A 25,225-nucleotide genomic window follows, 5' to 3' on the forward strand; every position below is an offset into this window, starting at 1 on the left:
CACATTTCTCCATACAAAGAATAACACAAGAAAACTGGCGTACTCTGTAGGAATATAATACTAAAATAATAAGTGAAATCACCAGACTTAGCTTACACAGCTACCACCAAGTACAACTGCTTATTAGGGCCCTAATCACATTGTTTAACCCTGTAGGAACAGCCCTGCTGTCTTCTTCCAGCAGGTAGGGGCCCAACAGGAAAAGGGAGACTTGAAACTTCAAAAAACTATTCTGGGCTGCAGGTGAAATCTCGTTAATGCATCTGAACACGGCCATATCAGTCGCATCCAATTCCTTTTAAGAGTTGGCTGTCAGAGATGTCTCAAACTGGCAGCCATCCTCTGGCTTCAACATGCCAATGAATTCCTCACTGGAAAGGAGAGGCTTGTCCTGGAGGTGATGAAAGGAAAGAGGCTGCTGAGCTGGAACACCACTCGCTGGACCAGGGAAGAGCTGATGCTCATTACAGTCAGCTTGGTGTAACTCACCAGCTCTTCCACGACAAGGAGGGATTTCCTGAGAAGCTGCACCCTCTGCCACTGCCCATTTTGAAGGAGTCCTTACACAGTCATCATCAAATGGGGACACATCCTGAATAAACCCAGAAGAGTGGGTTGCTGCCGCAGAGGGGGATGAGAGTGGAACTGGCAGAGAAGTAGAAAGGAGAACACGTGAGGAGCACTGTGCCTTTCAGAAATTCTTTGCCTTCTCTTGAAGAGGGTTGAATCCAAAGTGTGTCATGCTGCTGCCTCAACATCATTACCATTTTCCTTTGGCCGTGCATGTCCTACTCTGTGTCATTCTTCAGGGTTATCCCTGTCGCAGCCACCTCCTGTTATGGCACTGGCTCTATGGCATCTCAGTCTGTGCTCTTTTGGAAGGGTGGAGGAGGCTTCCCTAGTGTGAGGAATGTCCACGGCTGCAGACGTGGTGCTAACAGCAGAACCGCCTTTCCTGTAGCTTGCACAAGCTGAAGCCATTATGTGACGTGAAGGGGTTCAGTTTCTCAGGAGCTGACTATAGTCATTGTTAGGTAACCAGCTAGACCAAGTTACCAGTGAGGTTTTTTGCTGACATTCTGTGATTTTTTCCTTTGAACTTCATGAGTCATGCTATAATATAAGGTTTAGACACGTTTTCCACTCAATGTAAAGTTTAGACACATTTTCCACACAGCAGGAAAGCCTCCTAGAAAACAATTAGGATGAAAGGCTAAAATGTTTTCCTCAGCTTTCAAGTCTGGCAAATTTCAAATTTTGGTGACTCAACACCACCATTATTTTTTCCTTCACGCATCATTCGAGAAGAAGAGGTTGTTATTTGTTGAGTTACAAGTTTTCTCCACCATTTTAATTTTGTCTCAGTCTGCAGGCAGGAGACTTTTGATGGCCATATATGAAGCTGACCTCTGGCTGGGAAGGGCAACTTGTCAAAATACTACAGGAAACCTGTGTGCTTAGAGGCTTGAAAGAATGGTTGTGTACAGAAGAATTTTGACTTTCAGCGTAGTTCACTCTTATCAGAAAGAGTGAATTATTTTTAAGTCTCGTTCATTAAGATAATACATGGTATGGTGACAAAAGAAAGCTCTTTGTCAGTAACTGGGAATGGTTGTTGAAGACTGTGGTTTCTCTACTCAAACTACTTTATTGAGGATGTTTTTTTTCCTCATGGTAAGTGTGAAACACAGGCAACAGAACCTGTTTCACCAAAGCTGTAAAACCCTACTGATAGCCCTTGTGCATGCTCTTGAGTAATTTGAAATTTAAAGCTGTAGTCCTATTGACCTAGTCCCATGGCAGAGGAGAACTATAAAATGTAAAGGTCTCTTTGGTTCAGTTACATACCTCATGGAAATTTTTTTCCTGAAAGATGAGTGTGGTAATAAAGCTGTGAGCCAGTGGACCTTTTCTGTTATTTCTCTTAATGTATTTGCCACTACAAATAATGTATTTTATAATATGTATAAATAAATATGTTTGTGTATATATTAACTTACGATGCTCATATTTTGAATGACAAGAGTCACACTGAAAGATGTGATAAAGCATGGAATGAGAAGGAGATGGGTATGAAGGCTGGAGTATCATTGGGAGATGAAGTGCCAAAGTCTGAAGTGCCATTGAAGTGTGCCAGTGGAGGAGATTCAAATGAAAGCCAGTGGAGGCAACCTCCTAAATTCTTGCAGCTTGCTGGTGGTCAGCTTTACTGCTAGAAGGTATTGTAGAGCCCTTTGTGCTATATAATGCTCTATACAGTGAGTGGAACTCTGCATTACACCATCTCAGGTTGGCTGTTTACAGATTACTCTTAAACAGTGTCTGAGTTTGCTCATGTGGCTTTATCTTCTCTGTTTCTGATTAAAAGCTTGATTGTATGGACCAAAAGACCACCAGTTTTCCTGGAGTTTGCCAGATTGCTTCAGACACTTTTAGTGTTTTTTTCTTGCGTCTCCATATTTTTAACAGTATCAAATTGCTGGGAGTTGTGTGCTGAGCAAAAGTATTTGAAGTGGCACACTAAAGTCAGAATTTGGTATCTTTTCATTAGCACACTAAAATCACATTTCTCTGGGTGGTAAAAAGAGGCTCATTTTTTTCTTAGGGAGATCATTGCGTCTACCTGTTGGGAATATGGCAGGATTGCAATTTGTGTGAACCCAGGGAAGAGGCTGCCTAGGCTAAGACTGCCTCATGCTACTGTCAGCCTGAAAGGAAGGGAATGGTTGTACAAGAGGCTGGTGAGTGAGCCAGACTATGGGCAGAAAAGCAGAGAAGAAAGCTTAGAACAGACCTGTGCAAATGATGGACTCGAGTCTGAATCTGGGCAGACAAATAATGCCTGCTGCATTCCTGTTCAATGTCTCAGTGTTTCTTACTCTTTCCCTGTCTGTTGGGAACCACCCGAGTTCTTAGCTGTGAGGGCAGCGTGCAGGGCAGAGCCAGAACAAGGACGCTGATTTTTGTTTTGCTAAATGGACTTTGGTAAAAATGAGCCTCATAGTCCTGGCTCAGATGCCAGGATAGGGCAGTTACAGAGCTCAGCAACATTGACTCAATGGATCCAAACAGTGACAATGGTTTTTTCCATCAGGTCATCAGACAACTGCCTCCCAACATAGTTATCCATTGTTAACATATTCTCTGTAGGCATTGCGGCTATGCTATTTATTTTGCAGCCTGGCATAGATGAACAGTTCTCTGGCAACCCTGCTCCAAGGCCTTGAAAGCCTTTATGAAGGGCATCAGTAGTAAAGCCACACTTAGGAAAAGCTGTAGTAACACAAAGCTTTTGCAAAGCTACTGAAAAACTGGGGAGTGTCCCAGACATACTCACAGATACAACCTGTGGGGTAGGGGTGGCCATTTCCTCCTGTGGTTTCTGTTTGAAGATTTCACTAAGTAAGATTGATTGGCTGCCTCATGAGCTGGGAAGTGGATAGCATTACTTTCTACACAGAATGCAGGAAACCATGAACAGGAGCTTACTTAATGGAGTTTTACTTATTCTGTGGATATTCCCAGTAGCTGGGAAGAGGGTTCATCTGCCTTCATGTAATTTAGCAAACTCCTGTGTCATTTGCTGTTTTCTTTAAGCATTCCTACCAATATATCTCTTCCATCAATGCTTCATATTCCTTTTCCCTCGAGAGGCAATCTTCCATATGGAGTATCAGTGTGTAGAAAGGGTTAAAACCCTGAGGCTGTTGAGTCCTTTTTGATTTGACATTGTTGAGTGAGCTGCAGAAACCATACCAGTTCTTGAGTATACTGCAGAGTAACTAGAAACAATGGAGCAAAGAAGAAACTGAAAAATCCAGTCCCAGTTCTGTGATAAGAGCAGAGATATTTGGGAAACTAAAGTGTTCTTTCTGGACTTCAGGTTAGGTAGATCTATATTTGCTATCGTGTTTGAGAACTGTTTGTCTTGTGTTTGTTAACTAGTGAGGTTTCTAAATGTTTGAAAGTGAAAGAAATTATTCTGTGGGTTGTAGACTGAAGAATTTTGTACAGGACCAAGGCAAGACAATGACAAAATTCCTTTTCAGATATACTCTATTCTGAGGATGGTCAGTTTAAGACAGTGTGTTTTTATGGGTGTGTTAAACCTGCACAAGACAAGTATGGTGAGTTTTTCTACATCAGAAGCTTGCTGAGTCTTAGGCAAATTTCATCTGTAATCTTTATTGTGATTTTTGTTAAAAATTTTTGCAGACTGTTCACAAAGGAGAAACCAGAAATGGTATCTACAGTCTGGTAAGTAGGATACTTCATTAGGGTGAGACAGGTACACAAACTGAAAGAAAGGAGTTTTAAATCTTTTTCTCTACTTCAAGCACTTGAACGTACTTAAGTCTTTGTGAAGACAAAAGAATTAAGAGAATTATTTACATACAGATATTGGTCTGTGCCTGCTCAGTTACTGAGGATAGAAATCAGAGCAATTTGTCTGACATCCATTGTCCTCAGCAGTGCAATTGGCAGCTCTCATTTAGACTATCAGGCAGCTGACAAGTTCCTTCTGCTTAGCTCTGTCTGCCTCAGTCATCTGACTGGCCTTGTACAATCAATGCTAGAGTCTGAGAGGGGCTTGGGAATGAAACCAAGAGTATCAGCTTTGGAGTCCAGAAGTACAGCTTGGTGGTGTGAGGAAGCAGTCTGAAATGATACTTCTTTTATTCCCATGGCAGTTTAATTTTTCTTTCAGCTTCTTGCCCAACATACATTTAAGATCCAAAGAAGAACTAATCAACTCCAAAGCACGGTAATGACCAAGACTGCTGTTTTCTGTTCCTCAGTGTGAATAAAATGCCATGAGAATGAGGTATCTTATCTGCATCAATGTTTCTAGCAATCCTGCTAGATAAATATCTAGTAAATATCCATGTCTTTAATAACAGAAAAATCTGTCTTCCTGGTTTTACATTGATTTTTAATTGACCTTTATTAATCAGGATTGAAAGTGGCATGTTTGCAGGAAAAGTTAGGACACTTTTTTGGAAAACATGTAGGGTATGTGACTTCAGGAGTCTGTTGTGCATAATACAGCATTGCTACCTTAAAGTATTTATTTTGAGTTGCTTAGAGAAAACCAAAACAGCAAGAACTAGAGATGGATCAATTAAAGGGTACATTTTCAAAATTTGTCACAATGTGGATTATGTTCTCAAAATGTTTTTTTCCTGAGACTACTTTTTCTTTCATAATGTCCTGGGATAACTTTGTAAGGATTCCTCGAAGAACCAATATCAGGGCAATATTGATAATGCATTTTGTCTGTCTTATAGTGGGAAATCTACCAAAGACTACGTTCTTTTGAGGTGCTAGGTAGAACATAGATTTGCAACCATTTATAATCTGACCTGATAATACTAAATTCAATACAGAAGACTAACAAAGGGTGGTGGGCTGTGGGGTTTTTTGGTGGAGCAGAGGGTTTGTGCTTGTTTTAAGTGCATTTATATGTTTTCTAGCAGATTATGGAAAAGATTGTCCAAGACAATATGATGCTGGTTAGAAATCCAGGAATGACTTCATAGACTCCAAATTACTGGGGGAACCAGCAAAACCTGTTGCTACTAATTAACTAGCATGGTTTTATATATAGGCAGGTATCATGATTCCAATCAGACATGTTAGAAAAGGATGTGCCACACCTCTCTGTGGTAAGCCCATTATAAAGTTATTATGGGTCCCTAATAAACAATTTTCCAATGCAGCACTGGGAAGAGTTGAAGTTGTCTTGAGAAACAGTGTTGTTATTTCTAGGAAATTGAGCTGTAGTTGTCATTGGTAGTGAAAATCAGGATCAATACAAGAATTTTGAACAAAGAAACCTTACTTTTGTAGTAGGGATGTATCACGGAAAGAAACTATTTGCCTCAGCTTTTGTGAATCTGTGTTGTGTGGTTATGTCCCACCACACAGTGGCTCAGAGCCTGCTTTGCACTCAACCACACCACTGCATTCTCATGCCAGGAAACCCTTCTCTCTTCCTTTGCGATCACCATGTAATTCTCACATATGCTTTGAATTTACCCTTGCATTCCCTTCTCATGTAATCTCATTTAGTTAATCTCATGTAGCAGCGTCTGACCTACCTTATTGTATTAGACCAGCAGGTTGAGTTGAAAAACTTTGTAACTCTCAAACCAGTGTATCCTAGGAAGGCTCTGTAAAAAGAAGGTGGTGTTACATAGGAAGACAGACCTGCTCCTGTTTGACTGGGATTGCTTTGTCATGCTCACTCTGCAGGTAGTAGGACAGATGGTAAAATACAATAGCCAAGACATGGGTGTGGGGAAAGGGTAGGGTAGTGGAGCAGAACCATTCAGTCTCACCAACAGCCTGCCAAAGTGATATCCAAGGAATCAGAAATCTGTGCCGGCTCCCACAATGATGACTTTGTGCAATAAAATCATTAACTAAAGTCCTCTTGCCTATCCATCCTTGTCCAAATTTCATTAAGGGAAGTAATGGATACCGATTTTTTGCAACTCATGGTATGCATAAGTTATTAAAGCATCTGTATCAAACATGTTGTTAACAGAGCTGTGACAAAGGTGAGAAGATGCTAAAGACATGGTATTTTTTCCTGCAGTGTTATATGTCCTTGAAGCTTGAGGCTAATCCTGGCCTTAAAGTGAGGATTACTCAGAAGAGGCTGGACTATGTTATGTCTAACATTGCCAGAAGTTAATTTATCATAAATACTCTATGTACAGAATATTGTTTCTTAATAGAGGTGCAATGAAGGAACAAGCTTCTTAAATACTGAAAGAGAATATCTTCCTTTTGTCACCTTACACCAGGAACACACTTTGACTATTCCTTTATTTATTTCCTTTCTTTAGTGTACATCCCAGTGTGAATTTTTCCTTTATTGATGACTGCATTCTCCTACAGTCCAGTAGTTTCTACTACATTCTTCATACCTATATACTTTCTTAGAACCAAGATTAGATCGTCATACAATTTCTCTTTTTTTAAATTGTCAGAAACCTGACTTACAGTGCAATATTTAGCTGAAGATAATCAGACAAAATTGGGAAAAAAGCTTGCCATTTTGGAACTGCACACCTTGACTCTCACTCCTGCATTTGGCATGTGACAGCACCTGCATGTGTTATTCTTAAAAAAAAAAAAAAAAAAAAAAGTAGTGATTGCCATAATTCTGCCCCTTAACAGAAAATTTCCACAGAATGTTTTCCATACTCTTTCTATTCATGCTGGCTTTCACCATCTCTTACCTAAGGCTTACTCCGTGGGTGTGAAGGACATGTAATAGAATTTCAGTTGTTTACAGAATTAATATTAGTAATAAAGGTTGACAAGGCACACTTTAACAGACTGGGTCATGCTAGGATTAATTGTCATTTATGTACTGAACATGCTGGCAATGGACTTATAAGGTGAACAATGGACTTGTGAGGTGAAAACTAAAAGGATTTATGCCACTGAAATGAAAACAAGGATCAGGTCCACTTATTTGGCTGTATGAGCATTGTTTTAAAGGCTTCTGAGGAGTTGAAAAGTGCAGGGCAAACATCAATCACCCGATGTAGTATTGATCTCCCTTGCTTTCTAGGGGTCTCTGATGCCTTTAGGTTCTTAGTGTGAGCACAGGAGTTCTTGTGGCAGTCAGCATGGCCTTCCAAGTGCTGAATAAACAGACCAAGTTGGCACACCCCTGCATTAGTAGTAAAAGCAGATTAACAGCGCCCCTCCCAAAGGTATTTCTCATATTTGAAGAGCTTGGTGCCTGACATTCTTTCCCTTAATGTAATTGAAGGCTTAGGCAACAGATCCTGCCTTCGTGCTTCTTGCCTGCTACAAGAACCTTGAGAGAAATTCCACCTGAGATCACTGGCTGTCTTCGCTGACAGTCATAAGAGAGCTTTAAGTTATTTCAGTGAGAGCCCATATTTTGCTTTGGAGACAGGAATTTCCAGAGAATCATAATTTACTTCTCCCTCATAAAACATGCATTTTATAAAAAGATATTCCAGTGTTATGTTATCACAAATTTCAGTTCTTTGCTTTTCTAATACTATGGAGCCCGGCGATAAAAAAACCCAGGTGTTTTGTATTCAGCAATTGTGAGGTCAGAAGCTAAAGACACTTGTGTAACAAACATTGGAAAGCAGGACATCATTCAGTATTAAAGTTTTAGTTATGTCTTAATCAAAGGTGAGCAAAAAGAAGGAAGGTTCGAGGAATTTGGAATTAAAAGATGCTCTGTTTGTTGACAATGGGGTCTGTGTATATTATCAATGCACAAATAGCATTGAAACGTTTGAGAAAATAGAGATTCCTTAAAGCAGGAAAGAACGTAAGGAAATAAGTCAGATATCTGAAGCAGGCTGTAAAGGTTAAGGTGCAGTGGCAAAACATATGTACTGTGAAAGAAACAGCAAGAAATAATTTTAGAGGATTGTCTTTAAAACTCAAACAATTCCCTGTACGCAAGCAACAATTCAGACAGTTCTGCATTTGACATACCAGCACTTCAGATGCATATGTCACTTTTTCTCTAAGTAACCACTACACAGAGAAGTTGCTTTACTACTTCATAACTTGCTTTTTCATCCAACAGATGTGAGGCAATCTGAGGTAAAGCTGATGATCAAGTGTTTCCCAAGGTCACCCACATTGTGAATGAAGGGAGTATCAGAGTTTCAGAAACCTGACATGAGCTCTAGAATATGAAATACAACTCAGGGACAAAATAATCCTAAACAGATTATCTTGATCTTAGATTAAATGGCTTATATGTGAGCCTAAGAGAAGTTATAGATGGGCATATTTGTAGTTGGTAAGGATCATAGAATCAGAGTGTTGCAAGAGCTATGTTAAAAATTCAGATTAAATTATTCAGCAGTGTATCTGGGCCTTCGGGTGCCTGAATCTAATCTGCAAGGCACATGCTTTCCTATGTCCTCTTGTAGGCAGGAGAATTGGGATGGAGCTCCTGAAGCAAGCAGTATTGAAAGAGACTTTCCCAAGCTGGACTGGGCAGGAGAGTTTCTCAGTTGTTAAGATCAACTATGTCATTTCAAGATAAGTAAACGAAATAATTGTCAAAGTTTTATGATGAAACAGCTTTGTATTGCCACGTTGCAATAATTACACAGTCACTGTTTTTTTCAGTGTAAACATTTAGTGGTTCATCTAACTGCTTCTGATTGGTTTTAAAAGTACTTGTTCTGCTACACTCAGAGATGGACTATGAAGCTTCTGAAGGAGCACCTTGGCTGGTTTTTCTCAGCTGGTTTGTATCAGAGTTTGAGGCAAGACAGGTGTAAGCATGGCTATGATACAGCAGGGGAAATGGGTGCAGAAGAGGGCAGAACTGGTGTTATTAACAATCTGCTACTATGAAGGACCTGTAGCAGTGAAAATAATCTGTTTGTGTTTGATGAAAAAAAAAGCCAAAAAAGGGAGAAGATGAAAATGTGTGCAGGGGATGATGTATCTTGGCTGATGTGGCAGGAAGATGCTTTTTACAGAATATTTTTTAATTAATTTACATCATAAATTACCATTTTAACTGGATAGGGCTCAGCAAGTGTTTACTGAAGAGGAAAATCTTTGTACCAGGAATGGCCAGTAGAAAAATGGTCTTATAGAGTTTCCTACAAGTTCTCCAAATACGGAGACTAATATAGAAGCAGGTCTTTGTACAGCCTTCAATCCCACCTTCCAATGGGCTATAAACAAAAAACCAAGAGAATATGGAGCCAGACTCTTCCAAAGGTACACACTGAAACACTGATGAGCAAAAGGCATAAGTGACATTAAGAAAAGTACTGCAATTAGGAAAATATTGTAGGGAGCACCAGAACAAGGGCTGAAAGTGTTGGGGAGTCTGCATTCTTGGATGAGTTCAATACTCAGGTGGGCAGTCTCTGAGTTGTTTCATCTTTGAGTAGGAGGTTGAACCAGAAAAATCTCCTTAAGTCCTATTTCAATCTAAATTATTGCATGATTTTCAAAACCCCAATTCATTCCCCCAACCATAGTTCTTGAAATTGGCAATCTTCCCGGTATATAATCTGATTTTAGCTCAGAGCAAACAAGATACCTAAAGGTATCAGGCATGCCTGAGATGTTATTGGAAAGTTATGGTCATTTTAACAGAAAGTAGCTGGTGCCTTCTGCCCCAGGGAAAGCAGATTAAAGGCAATTGTTTCAGAGATCTCTGCCAGATAGCAGGGAACAATGAGGAATGTATACTGCATGATAAGATGACATGTGATATCTTTACATTGTTCAGCGCAGTTCAACACACCCATTTGCAAGACAATATCCTTGAATTTCAGAAATATTTGTTTTGGCAGAGAAATATTCAAGTAGGATTTAATTTAGAAAAATTGATCTTCTCCAGAGCCCTTTGCTTAGGCAAGGAAGCAGAATGGGAAAACAAAAACTTTGGTTGTCTTCAGCAAATGCTAGCATTTGGACAACCTGGATTTATTTATAAATGTAGCATCTGAGATTAAACATGGATTTATTAGTTGCCTGGCAAGAAGATTTCTCTTTAAAAAGTTCATTCTTCTTCCAGGGAAAAGTTTTTGTTACAAAAAAAAAAAAGTCACAAACCCTCCCCAATACACACACACACAAAAAAAAAATCATCAAAACAAAACAAACAAACAAAAAACCCCCACAAAAACAAAACAAAACAAACAAAAAAACCAACAAAAAACACCCTACCCTGGCCAAATACCAAGGATTCTTTTTCCAAGGATGCTATGAGGTGTAATGGTACAAGTGTCTTTCTTTCCTAAAATGTACATGGGTCAGCATGGGTCAGTAATTTCTAAGAAATGCTTTTACTGAAGCATAGAATTTGCCTTTTATAGCAGAAGGGTTTTCAGTGATCAGAGGTCCTTCTTAGTCTTTTGACATGCAGTCTAATAATGCCCCTTTCTGTATTCTGTAGGCTCAGAATTAATCCTGTAGATTTCCCAGAAATTTCTGCTTCCTTCATTCCTGGCATTTATCTGTCAGTGGCACAGGCTTCTGCTACAATCAGTGCAGACTGGAGAATACACACATGGCTGTAATGGCTGTAAGTTTTGTGCAGAATGGAGAATACACACAAAATGTAAGTTTTGTACAGAATGCAGGTAGGAGAGCTCTGGGAGAAGGATTGCAAATGAAATTAAGAAATATACTGGGAAATTATTTTTCAGGTCAGATATACTTTATCATTAAACTACATTCCAATAATCTATTTGAATAAGCTTCTTAAGAAGGAAACATCCCCTGACAACTAATGTTGTTTTACGGGTTTTTTATAATTATTTTACCCCAGAGGTCTCTTTGGGATGTATCAGTTCAGACATTTGTTAGCATGCTCAGTTTGTCCAGGCATTGCATAAATATTCAGCACCATAGAGTTTACACTTGTTACTTTCTTTGTATACTATAGCTGGAAGGTGACTCTACAGCTAATTAGCTCTGTGCAGGTACAGTGTATGTTGCCTTCCAAAGAGCTCCTCCTAAAGGGCACTGTCACAATGCCAAACATTCAGAACTTCAGAAACTCCAGAATGTGGGTTGCTATGGAAAACTGACTTAGCTTCATAAGCCTGTGCAGTGCAAGATTGTCTGTAATGACATGATTAGACACTGGTTTTTCCACTTATATCAGCATTTTGCAATACAATTTTAATACAGTGGTATTAAATAATATAGCTTTTCTTGGGAGTGGGGAGGGCTAAAACTTCTGGGATATCAGAAAACTTTGCAAGGTGCTAATCTCTACAATTTGGGTTAATGGAGCAGCTAGTAACAGTAGGCATTGCTCTATTGTGAGCCAAATAGCACAGCAAGATGAATCAACAGGCTGCAGAATTTTACAGCACAGCACGTCCTGATTCCAAAGGAGCATGGAGATGCAGTTCTGCATTCTGTCTCAGTGAGGCTGGTGGCTGGGAACTGCTGTCACTGTGCCCCCAGCCTCTGTTTTTTCTTCTGTTGCATCACTGTTGTGAAAAAAAATATATGTATGAGCTGAAAAGGGGAGGTTTAAAATGGTAATAGTAATAGGAGGGACTTTGTGACTGACAATCCTAGACACTGGTTTGATCAGGGGCAGTCTAGGGTAAAAAATAATTTTTTAGGATTACAGCTTCTTTTTCCAGGAATTTTGCTTTGCCTAAAAAAAAAAAAAAAAAAAAAAAAAAAAGAAAAGAGGAAAGTGGAGAGACTCATGATTTGAACTTTCTCTTGGATGGGCTTCTTTCTTTATAGTATGGTGCCACCACTGTAGTAATGCCTGAGAAAAGAAAACCCAAGTAATCAAGATGAAAGGGTGAAAAGTGATGCTTTCACTGTCAGTTCTATTATGGTAAATGAGGCTTTTTAAGGCTATTCTAACAACCATTCAACTCTCTATCCTACTTGGTTGGTCTACAGCTTTTGCAACTCCTAACCATAGTCCTAATACCTAAATTTGCTGGAATTCAGGTTTAAAGAGATTTCTGTTGGATCTTAGTAGGGATTTAAAAAAAAAAAAAAAAAAAAGGAGTAATGTAAAGATCTAAAGGAGTTATTGAAAATTTTCTTACAGGAAAGAGCAAAGTGGAACAATTAGAATGTTGATAAAACTTGAGTTATATATTTATGAGCTATCTGGCTTCTGCTGTTGCAGTCCCAGAAGCTTTCAGGTTGATCTGTCATGAAAAACTGGAATGTCCTGTATTTCTGTGAAATTGTGACATTTTTGTAAACTTGTCAAATCCTGCAGCACACTGAAAATTCATGTCCTGGAAACGTTTGCGTATAATCTGTTTTTGATTACCAGGCATGTCCCTAAAATACTTTAATCCCTTGGAAACCCATTCTTCATTCTAGATAATAGAAGCAAGAAGCCCTTTCAAATTTGATTTACAGACTGTTTCTTAAATTGTTCCCTTACAACAGATGTTTTCTTGGCTGAGTTTGGCTTTTTTTTCCCCAAGCAGCCAAGACCAAGGAGAAATTGCTGTGTCCATCTCAGGACTGTTTATTGCAGTTATCTCCGGGGACAGCACACGCCACTTGTCCACATTGCTACACAGTTGCCAGCCGAGCACTGATAGAGTTAAAATCAAGTTAAGTGGAGGATCTAGGTATGTACAGCAAACTTTCTAATTGTTCTGTGGGAAGTAGCACCGTTTGTACCAAAAAGGGACACTTTTCAAATTTTGATTTCTAAGGATCCAGCTACAGGATGTAATTAACTACTGAAGGCTCTGAAAAGAGATTTTTAATGATCTGTTTTCAAAACCAGACTCCTTTGCTGAGTGTGTGAAGTGCAGTTAATTTACATTTCTTCCTGCATGTGCCAGCAAATGAGCTGACTAGTCCTACTGCACATGAAAGCATTGACATCTGACCATATTAGAGAGTACAAGGTTGCAAGTGGAAGGTTGCAGGTGTAAAAGAGATCTAGATTGATTAACTTTTTGACAAGCTGACCTACAATTTATAAATAAAGCTTTCAAAAGAGAATAGGCAAGTGGAAGGTTGCAGGTGTAACAGAGATCTAGACTGATTAAGCTTTTTGACAAGCTGACCTACAATTTATAAATAAAGCTTTCAAAAGAGAATATGAGACAATGCTTGCAGTTCTTACTATGATTTTCTAGAAATTTATTTCTTACTCTTAGACAAAATGTGGGTAATTGAGTATCATTCAATTACAAACTAACATTCACAACTTTGCAGATTGCCTACTATATAGCTCTTCTGAGGCTCAGACCCCCAAGATTTGTCTGAGACTCTCAAATTAATAAAAACAGTCAAGTGTTCAGTGTACCATAATGCTACAATTGCTGCTTGTCAATGTAAATGACAGTCATGTCCCAGTCTGACAGATTTTATATTTCAAAAATTTCAATCCATTGTAAGAAAACCACTGTGTCCATTTCCTTTCCTCCAGCTGGATCTACAGCTTTCTATCTGGTTATGTTGATAAGCCCATTCATACCAAACTGGATAAAAATGTAAGTTTACAACGATGGTTTCAGTTAGCAAAGGGAGGAATTAAAACACAGGCCCTACATTTCTGACTTGTCTCTCTTTTCATATAGCTATGCCTAAATATCAAATACAAAATCCAATTGATGGATGCACTGCTTAGAAAGCATTGGGGTGAGTCGGTGATAGCAGTTTTTTATTAAATAATTTTCATAGTGCTCAAAGTTTAGCCATTTTTATTAGATGCCAAACTATTCCCGTGTTCATGGTACAAAAAAAAAAGGGAAGGAAGAAAAATACAGCCGTTGTTCTGTATCTTAACATACTCCATACTGCACCCTAGAAATCTTTTGCATGCATCTTATATACAATGTTCAGATCTCTTCTGTGCCCATAGGAAGTCACATGAAATCTTTCAGTCTGTTGTAATTGACCTGTGTTATTTCTTTAGATTTTGGAGATGAGCATTTTCCTGCTGATCCTTTATGCTTTTGGTGTGTGCACATAAGACTGGTGTTCAGTGAGGTAACAAGATGCTGCAGGCAGACCATCACACAGAGCTTGTTTCTTTTCCATCAGTAATAATTCCTGTGTCATTCTTGCAGAGACATGAATACAATAGTTATCTATGTTCAAAAATGATATAAATATAAGATTTTCACTACTTTAATCAACGCCACAGCTTTTTATTATTGTTCTTTTAAGGTTTTTCCCACAAAGATTGAGAAAATTTGGTTTTTTTCTCAATTCAATTCCTGTGAGTAATATAATTCAAGTAATAGAGTTTGTTCCCATTCTTCACTTTTCATTGTGGATATTTCTATTACCTGCTCTGTTATTCATAAGCAGAGTAAGTAGACATTTATTTTTTCTAAAATGACCTATACCTTCCATGTGCCAAGCAGTGGCAAATATCACTGAAAATCATGGTCATCGAGATAATTTTCTTACATAGCACATAATTAAACACTTCAGGTTCAAGAGCACTCCAAGCTGTGCTGTCACATTCATATTCATACTGAGAAGTTCATAATCTCTGTGTGAATTCAGCATTTCTCTTTGAACCCATCTGATTTCTATACAGTATAAACAGACCGCACACTCCAGTCAAAAGTAACCATCAGACTGAGGCTGCATCCAGCGCCTTTCAGAAAATGTCTTCGATCATATTGATAATTAAGCCTGTGAAAAAGTTCCTTTTCTTCAACACTGATAGGCAGAAAAATGTGCTAACATCATCTTCCAAAGGATTTAGTCCTATTTAGCAGTATTTCACTAATCATGTAGGAGAATTTAGATCTCTTGTGCAAACACGTAGCAAAAATGGCGACTCTGCCCTAGATTTTTCACTGCATGGCAGAGACTTCTGCAAAGTGTATTCAGTTGTGAACAGCAGGAGAACAAGGCCTAAACCAGGAGGAATCAGTGGCTTTTCCAAAGGCAATACTCTTACTCTTTCCTTTATAATAATTTCTGTCTTTTTCTTCTTCTATCTCTCAGCATTCTTTTTCAGATTCATCATTTCTAAAATGCCTTTACTTTAACTAAGCAATAACTGTTTGTGATGTGGTTTTGTAATTAACATCTCTTTTGATTTTGTCTATCATTCTTCTCATTTTAAGCCAGATTGACACCTTTGCACAAGTAGACTATTTCCTAGTTAGTTCTCCAACAGTCTTCAAATCACACATTAACTTGGATTTGAAGATAATTTGTCTTTAATATCAGTGTTCTTTCTAAGACTTTTCTGCTATTTTTGAATTGATGAATTTTCTTTCACTACAGTCCTACTCAGCCTCTCCAATATTTACTTGCAAAAGTAATAAGACATTCTGGGAAATTTGGTCAATAGTTATTTTAGAAACCAGCATTTGTTAATTAACTAAAGCTATTACTTATAATTAAATTAATTCAGAGTTGAAAGCCTTCAGAGGTGCTTAAAGGTGTTCTTGAGATACACAGCTCTTGTACTGCTGCTTGGTCTTCACCTGTTAGCAGTGATACATAATCTGTGATGGTTCCCAATATGATTGCAGTCCAAAGCTCTTTGTTTTGAGATGATTCAGCATCTTGTATAAGTACAGGTCACACCCAAAAAGAAGGCTCCTCTCAGACAGTCCTTGAGGAGCACATAACAGTTCTTATCTACTTTTTACCTTTGTTGCAGGAGTGATCTCAGCAACACCCAGTTTTTTCCATCAGTTTCAACAGTCCTTGTAATTCAGAGCATCCCCATGGCTCTCAGAACAGACTTCAGTTAAGATGAAAATCAGCCAGAGCTGATTTTGTTCAAGCAACTCTTACCACACACAAAAAACTTTGCAAGCAGGATATACACAGCTTTAAAGAACTAAGCAATTACTTATCAGCTACTGTCACTATATTGAATTCATAGGCTAAGCGTTAATACATGGACATCCCAGTGGGACACAGGATGACTTTTCTAAGTCAGTCAAGGAAGTTATTCAGTGCTCATTGGAACAGGCTGGTTCTTGATAGCTATAAGTTGTCTTCTTCCAACTTCCAGCTTTTTTTTTAGGGTTTTATACCTTTCCATGCCAGTGTTTTTCCTACTGAATCTTCCAGCTACTAACACTCACAGTGTCAGTAACTACACTATCTACTGTCTGTATTACTCTTCTTTAATGGCATGGCCTCATACCCTCTCACATTTTAATAGTTATTTTCTTAGCATACCTGAACCAAGGTCCCCTACCTGTGCAGCACCCAAAAAAAGTCTGGGAGAATTGGCAGCTGGACCAGGACTAAGTGTTAGGTGATACAAAAGGCTCTTTTGTGTTCCTGTCCTAAGCAACTTGCAGTGCTTTTCAGGAGTGCCTGAAGATTTTCCTGAAATGTCACCCTCAGCATTAAATTTTAAAAGGTGTCTTTGCTACAAGAGAAATAAAACTGTGGTCCAGAGAATTATTTTTTGTGTGTGTCTTGTACCTGCTGTTCAGAATACTCACTAGAATGCTCAAATTAAAACTCTGAAAGCACGGCACCCAGATTTTCTTTGATTCCTGCATTTTTTTTAAAAGAGCCATAATTTGCTGACTTTTAGGGCATAATACAAACTTATTTGCTTAGGTCAAGGTTTCTTTCATGTCAAACTTTTCTTCAGACTAGGAAAAATCTTTCTGTTCAACCCCTGCTAATGCATTCTAACAGATAAAAATGTTTCAACTAGAAATATTTGATAATGACTTTTTGCAGGGCATAGTCTATCCAGTAGTAAATCACACAGACCCTCCCTTTGTGCCAGTTCCATTTGCTCTCCCAAACCAGGATGATTCCATTATATATCTGGGAGTCTCCAATTATTTTTTTAAGTCTGCTTCACTGGCTCACTACAGAGCAGGGGCCTTTAACATCACTATCTCCAAAGAGGTGAGTATGATTTGTTTGTAATAGAATTACAAATATTGGCAAGATGGATAATCAGCAAAGACTAACACCTTATGTTTGCCGTTTCACATAGATTTGGGTCATACTTATACCACTTGTAAGAGAGATTCATGACATTCAGTTTGTCATAATTCAAAGTAGTCAAAGTCCCTCCCAGACTTCAGTCTGAACTTCTTGGCAGCTCTAGGCAAAGAATGACAGAATGAACATCACAAACTTGGTATGCCAGGAGTGGCAAAAGGAATCTAAAAAAGCTCTTCTCAGCATGGATTCCACATAGAAAAGGGCAAGACAAGAAAAAGTTTACTAAAGCCCCAGTCTGCTGCACAGTGGCCCATGATAAATGTATTGGCTGTGCTGAGAAACTAGAATAAATCCTCAGACTTAAGAGAGCAGCAGAAAGAAGCAAGCAGAAGGTACAAGCAATTAAGCTTTCCTCTGTGGTTGAAGAACACACAGGACTTCTCAGAAATGACAGTTTCCAAAATGGCATTTGTAGTCAGGGTTTCCAATAAGTTTTGCTAACTGTAGCTATGCTAAGAGGGTCTTTATAAAAACTGGTGACACAAATGGCACTAGTAAATGTCATCACAGTGGTTAGCAGCAAAAAGGCAAATGGGATTTTTGAGTCCTTGCCTCTGACATACTCAGTGTACTTCATCTGAGAGAGTCTCAGAGGCAGAAGTAATGTCTTTTCTTTCAAAGAATAATGCTTGTTTACTGGTATATGCTCCTGAATCAAATCCATGAGAAATCTGTCTTCTGTCCCAAAGAGCACTGTGGGTTCCTTAGAAATCATTCTGGGGCAAGAAAATGCTAAATCAAAACATGGATTATCTAAAACTAAAATAAATTGGATGTATTGGGGTTTTTTTTCCCCCAAGGAAAACCTAATTTTCAAGCTGATAAAATTACCTAATTTATTTTGTTTATACCTTGATAGTACTTTTAATCTAAACACTTCCCTACTCAGACATTTTATTTCTGAGGTGAGTACTTTATTTGTACAGATATTTTAAGAAAAAGCAGTATCTAATGTTTTCTATGGATATTATCTGTGTGTTAGCTCATTTGCAAAAGCTGGGAGGAGACAAGAAAACTGGTCTATTTTTAGTGCAAAATTCAAACTTACATGTCTACCTTATGATAACTCTTCCTAACTATATCATACTGCACATACTGACTGTAATCATTCTCTACTCCTCTGAGGGCTAGATTTGCTCTCAGTCTTTGAAACAGTTAAAAAGAATAAGTGGTCCATCTGTCAGATCAGTCTCCTTTCATTCCTCTTCAAGGTAATGGTATCTCTGCTATTGGTAGCCTGACTTCTCTTTGCAAAGATTCCTGATTTCTGACTCCTAAAGATTATATACAATGGGAAATAATAGTCATGAATCTATAAATGTGATGCAAGAAATTAAGATACTATGAAATGCTTTAAAAATATGGCAATATTTACTATAAGATTATGAAATTCAGAATCTACATCGCAAACTGAAGCTTTGTCCTCTAGGAGTTTCCCAAGCTTTTCAAAAGTTTGGCTTTTTTGAGAGGCTGTCAACTTTTCCAATTTCTTCATGTTGTTAAGGTGATTAATTTTTTGTTTTTACTGGAACCACTAATTTCCTTCACTTATTTAACATACTAATCTCTTTCTCTTAAAGTATGTTTTTCAGGAATAGCCCCTAAATTGTTTCTCTATATATGTTCAGTATCAGTGAGTTTAAAACTTCATCATTTGCTTTATCATCTCTGAGACTCAGAGTGTATGCAATGCTAATTTTATCACTTCAGTTGGTGTCATGAAAATGAAGCTTTTTTCATATTGATTCATTACAAGAGGATTGGTGAATAGCACCTGATTATGATGCAGCTGTAGGAACTGTATCTTGAGAAAAGCTTAAGTCTGCCCTCAGCGGTGTTTTCCTCTTTGAACCTGCACAGATTGCTTGCAGTTACACAGCAGTGGGCCCAGTGCTGCTGAGGCTGATGGCTGTATACCTCCTGCATTCAGTTTAAATGCAGGCACATGTGTCCTACAGATCACTGGCTGTGTAGAAGTGTTTGCTGTTCTGCCAAATTCAACCACCCAGTACATCTTTGCAGGGAATCTAGTAAGTAAAAGGAGCTAGAAGATAACATTCATAACATTCAGTGCTGGGGCTGAACAAATCACACACTAATCTTCCTGGTCCTTTGAAAATCTTAGAGATTAGCATAAAATAGCATATACTGCTCTGCCACAAATATGCACACTGTTTTGTTGCATTTCACAGAAAGGAAACACATGCCACACATTGTAGAAGTTAGTAGGTTTAATAGGCAGGTGCAGAGAGCCCTTTTCTCCATGTGGGAGGTTGAGTAACTATTCAAGAATAAATTGTAATATATAAAAATGTTACTGTCTGATGGCCAGTGTTCCTAACCTCTGTGTTATGAAATAGTTCAGTGTGTCCCCAGACATCTTTTCATTAGATTGCAAGTGAACCAATTATGTCAGCCATGCAAGGACTTAAATGATCCTAATGATAAAGAAGCAATCAGGGCAGTGTTATCGCTCTGTTCACTCAATCCCAGTTGCTGGCAGAAAGCGGCAAATTCACTAAGGATTTCACAATCTATATGTATTGACCATAAAAAAAGTTTAGACAATGTGTTTCCAATCACTAAAGCAATGCATTTGTGCCTGTATCTAAGACAGTATCTATCTGTGCGTACAGTCACGGAAGAATGCTTTGTTTTTTTCCCTGCAGACAGGCAGTACCAGAGCCAAATTGACTATAAGCAAACAGAAGTTGATTATCTCATTACTTCTGAAGAGGTAACCAAGAAAAATTCAGAAAGAAGCATTAATTATCCCTACATTAGGATACAATAGAACTTGTGTCAGCCTGATAGTGCTTGTTTCACCATGGGGAAAAGAATATTAGTTACCTTCTTTCTCATAGGAGCTCCAAGATACTTTCAACTGGTTAGTCTAAATCTTCAAGATGAAATATAATAATACTGTGGAAAAGCCATGTCTCTTGTACCCCATGATGCCCCCCTTTTCTGAAGCTTAAATACCTTTCCAGATGACAACATTCAATTTATTGGTTATCTTGAAGGCATCTGTTTCAGTCTGTGTTGGTGTCTTGGTTTGGTGTTGGAGAATCAAGTTCAGTAGTTTACTCAAAACCCTCTGAATGTTGCTGCAAAGTCTGAGCATCATAAACAGAAGTGCTGGAGTGCAAACTCCACACAAGACCACTGTCCCTATAGTTCTCCATATGCCTTCATGAGAGGGGCAGGGAAAAGTGAAACTACATAGCACACACTGCAGCAGCATGTCATTAAACAAATGAGACTAGGAGGGTGTCTGTAGTTTGAATCAAAGCTCACAGTGGTTTAGATTTCACTTAAGTCTTGCTGGGTTTGTGGTTACCTGCAGTTGTGCTTGTTCTCAGCTGTCTTACAACAAATTTTATTCACACTTCAAGTAGGGCTGGGTTTACAGCCCCTTTCTCCATAAATGCACCTGATGGGTAGAAGCAGGCTTTCAGACAAGTAGCCCACATCAGTGTTTCTTCATGTTAGCTCTCTGAATCAAGCTGGTTTAGAATTCCAGAATTTATGATCATTTTTAATCTATTACAATTTCATTAAAGAAAAATGTGAGCAGTCTTTTCTTAGTTTTGGTCACTGGACCTTTTAACAGGAAAAGAGGACTAAATGATCAGAGCCTGTCAGTATAAGTTTAGGAAGTAATGGTGCTGCTCACTTAGAGCTTTTGACACAAAAATGTGTTCTCTTGTTCTTCAAAACTTTGTTTTTCCCCAGGAATATATGTATAGTGAACCAAGGATTCATTACAGGCATCATTGGGAAAAGTTAGCAAATCATAATAGTTAGAAATGGGTATGAGTTTTTTCAAATCATAATGAATATTTGACAAGGGTGTAGTTCAGTCATTCCAGGAAATTACTATTCCAGAAAAATTTGATTTCCCAATTCTTATAGTCTCAGCACTGGACTACACATGACCATAGGAGAAGATTAGTATCAGAAAGAGCCTGGTGATTCTAGAACTCATTTGTAGTTGTGCCAGTTTTAATTAAAAGTTGTTGGGAATTGAAGAGCCTTTGTCAAAGTTAAATATGTGAATCAGCATGAAATAAGTATGAATTTCCACAAATGAATCTTCAAGCAGTGTGCATAACTTGTGCCTCTAGTGAATCCTCTTCTTTTACTTTTTTTTACTTCAGGTTCCAGTTCTCCCTGCTGCGCTCCAGTCTTGACTTCCCTGACGTAAGTTGATGGTTTCAGTGCCTAGGAAAGGTAGCTGAGCCCTTCAGAGACAAAAGAAATTCTTCTGAACTTATTGTGAACAATTATTTGGCAGTCTTGGGGATATCGTCTGCCACCGCTCTTTGTGTTTTGAAACTCTATATTCTCTGCTTTTCTTTTTCTTTTCAGTAAGAGGAGATATCTCTAAGAGTGTTTGGGTTTTTTCCTCATCAGAGGCTCAAAATGTTATATAGTCTGCCTAGGTTCAGACAGGATTCACAGCTGAATGGAGTATGTGTAGTAGTTGGAGTGAATACAAAATCAGGCTTAAGCTCCATTTCAGGAATTATCTTAAAACACTTCAACTAAATACAACAAAAACAGGAGTTTTAAAGGGGAATAAAAAAACCACAATGCCACTATTTTGATCAGTTACTGTAAACTTGGAAATGCTCAGTGAGACTCTGCAGCAACTCAGTCCAACCCACATCTTTAAGTAAAGGGAGAAAGACACTAATCAAAGTGGCATTAAGACAGAGCATAAGCACAGGACAGTTCTTCCATCCAGAGATCAGTTCACTCCTGAGAACTGAGTCCTGCCAGCTGAAATGAGGTTTAGCATATTTCATTCCTAAAGCTAAGGTTCATCCCAGGTACTTAAAAAAAAAAACAAAACCTTCAATTTAATTCATGACATGCAAGAAACATGGACACCTCTTTGCCATGTATATTTTGCATTGTTCAGCTGCAACTTAAACCAAAATAATTTTTTTTTTCCTGAGATTTCTCTGTCAAGCTCTGCTCTGATCGTTTTGCTTGTCACTTTGGTCCTAGCCCTCCATTTTCATCATCAAGCTACAACCTCACAGACATCAGGCACTAATCAGCAAATGTGCTTTTTCCCTCACAGCAGAAGTCACTGGTGGAGAATTTTCTGTCTTATGCTTTACAGAGAATCGTGATTCCAGTAATCAATGATAAGGACTATAGCCAGTTCCTAAGCACAGCTGGTGGGAAGGCAAGACTGATCCATAAAAGGGAGTGTCCAGCTTTAAAGGCTCTGTTAAGGAAGTTTTCTTTCCATTTGGTGACAGCTGGACAGGTTTACTCTGTGCTGGACTTCGATCCTGGTCGTTCAGCCATATGAATCAGGGGCTGGCACAGAGTAAGTGTTTGCTCCCTTTCAAACACTGGGCTAGGCTTCCATTTTCACTGAATGCAGTGTGGCAGCAGAGCTGAGACTGGCTTGAGTCTTGTCCTGACAGAGTCAAACCAGCCTTTTGGGGTGCCACCATGGGCACATGCCAAGGTCAGCACTACTGTCCCCAGCAGGGCTTAGGCGCATTGAGTGCCTGAGTCCTCATTTCTCCAACCATTCTCTAAGAAGGCTCATAGGCAGAGTGCCTCTGTGGTAAGTGTTGCTCAGTCTTTTGGAGAGTTGTATTAACCTACATCAGAGCCCATTCCTACCCGAAAGTTAACTAAAGTTCAGGAGGCACAAAGCCACTCTTGCCTCCTGCCCTGCTGAGGGTTTTACCATGGGAACAAGTCCCAGAGTACTGTACCTGAATAGATCCACCTGAATTTAAGGTGGGTTAAAAAACATTTTATATGTTTTTCTTTCATTAGGGTCATCTGGTTATTTGCACTGATGTTCACTACCAACTAGAGGGTGAGGAGGACTTTCACAGCCACTGCTGATGTCCTTTGCTTTTAAAGAACAATAAGAGAAAAATGTAGTCTTCCTTCTGTTGTCTTATAGAGAGTAGATGCTATAACATTAGAAGCATGGCTTTTCATCACTACTTTAATGTTTTACTAAAAACTTCTTAAGCACTTTTCACAAAGCAAATCTGTTGTTTTTAAGTACAGTGAGTGTAGCTAATTCTTATTGATGCTTTGGAAACTTGCTGCAGCCTGATGAGAAGGAGTGACTGGTTCTTTTCACTAGAGTTGTAGACAATACACTTTCTTAATATTAAAAGCCAGTTCTTGCATAATTCAATTTATCTCCATTACTGTTAGCAAAACTTTTTGTATGGAGTGAGACCTTATCCTCTGTAAGAATTTCACAGTTTGTCCCTTTGTAACTGGACACTGAGAGTGGGAACGAATCTACAAATCTCAGTGAATTGCCATCTAATTATAGAATCATATCTTCTAGTTCAGACACTGGCTCAAAACAGGACTAATTAGATGAGGTTATTGAGCATGGTGTCCAGTTGAGTCTTGAACCCCTCCAAGGATGAAGATTTCACAATCTCTCAGGACAATCTGTTCCATTATTTAACTACCTTTAAAGTAAATTTTTTCCATAGTATCTAATCAGTATTTCCCATGTTCCAGTATGTTCTGTAGCCTTTTGTACTTTCACTACACACTTCCCAGAAGAGTCTGGCTCCATTTTCTCTGTAGTCTCTGCAAAATTTGCAGGTAACAAAATTTCAAGCCCTCTCTTCTCCAAGGTGAACAATCTAATCTCTCAGACTCTCCTTGTAGTTCGTGTTCTCCAGCCCCCTTGGCTGCACCTGCTGGTGCAGGCCAGAGGACAAACCTTGCTAGTAGAAGTGGCCTTTTCTATGTCTTCTGTCACTAGTCCCCCATCCTACTGAGCAATAAGCCCACATTCATCTTCTGCTGTCAATGTTCTTACAGAAACCTTTCCTGTTGTCCTTCAGCTCCAACTGAACTATGGCTTTCCTGATTTCATTCCTATGTGTGCAAACAAAATGTTTGTGTTCTTTCCAAATAGCTGGTCTCAGTTTCCATCTTCTGCATGCTTTCTTTTTGTGTTTAGGTTCACTCAGGAGCTCCATGTTCTCCATGCTGGCTTTCTGCCACAGTTGCTGAACTGTCTGAACATTCTAATAGCAGTTCTTATGCTCTGAGGCAGCTGCCCTTGAAGATTAGCCAGCTCTTCTGGGCCTCTGCTCTCCAGGGCAACTTCCCACAGATCCTGCCAAGCAGGTCTCATCTGAAGTCTGTGGTTGTAATTCTGTTCTTTGTCTTGTTGCTTCTCCCAGGATCTGAAACCTGACAGTCTCATGCTCCCTGCAGCCAAGGCTGTCCTTGGTCTCTGTATCATAGAGAAGTTGTTTGATTGTGAGTAGCTGCAGCTCCTTGAGGGTCTCAATCGTCAAATAACTCCATATTCTAATATTTGTAAAATGGAAGCTGTATTTTTTTCTTTTATCAGTGTCAACAGAGACATTCAACTAGGAGACATTAAAAGTGTTTGGAAAGGAAAACAACTCTACAAAAGTCACACTGCAGAAAGTTCAGTTCAGGATAGAAAGGTGGCTTGCAGAGTTTGAGCTGAATCAGTTTATTTATCCAGCTATCTGATAGAATACTAAAAAAAGGCATCCTGCAACCAAATAGCAGTAAGTCATAGCAGGGCTTCCAATTCTTTGTGTTCTTTGGTAGGTGAAGAGTGACTAGAAAAAGAATACAAGAAGAACTCCAAAGAAATGGAGATTTTAAATTAGATTGGTATCCCTCACTGATATCAGAAAATGTATAGAGGTTTATGTAACTGAGGGTGTGAGTTATATTCATCATCAGTTGCCAGAGATACGAA

At 38.8% G+C, this 25,225-nt stretch overlaps 1 protein-coding gene across 1 annotated transcript; it reads left to right on the plus strand.

Moving 5' to 3' along the window:
• Positions 1-5,633: 5,633 nt before the first annotated feature.
• Positions 5,634-23,346, plus strand: LOC121342483 (BPI fold-containing family C protein-like). Its single transcript, XM_041416969.1, is given in 16 exon segments — positions 5,634-5,666; positions 6,551-6,678; positions 8,953-9,057; positions 10,943-11,065; positions 12,972-13,121; positions 13,934-13,997; positions 14,085-14,140; positions 15,582-15,685; positions 17,195-17,378; positions 18,323-18,368; positions 19,324-19,375; positions 19,378-19,493; positions 20,133-20,200; positions 21,624-21,666; positions 22,556-22,663; positions 23,275-23,346. Coding segments are annotated over 16 exon segments (1,452 nt in total).
• Positions 23,347-25,225: the final 1,879 nt, after the last annotated feature.

The sequence above is a fragment of the Onychostruthus taczanowskii genome, unplaced genomic scaffold (genome assembly GCF_017590055.1).
Source record: "Onychostruthus taczanowskii isolate IOZ18803 unplaced genomic scaffold, ASM1759005v1 scaffold53, whole genome shotgun sequence".
NCBI classification, from domain to species: Eukaryota; Metazoa; Chordata; class Aves; order Passeriformes; family Passeridae; genus Onychostruthus; species Onychostruthus taczanowskii.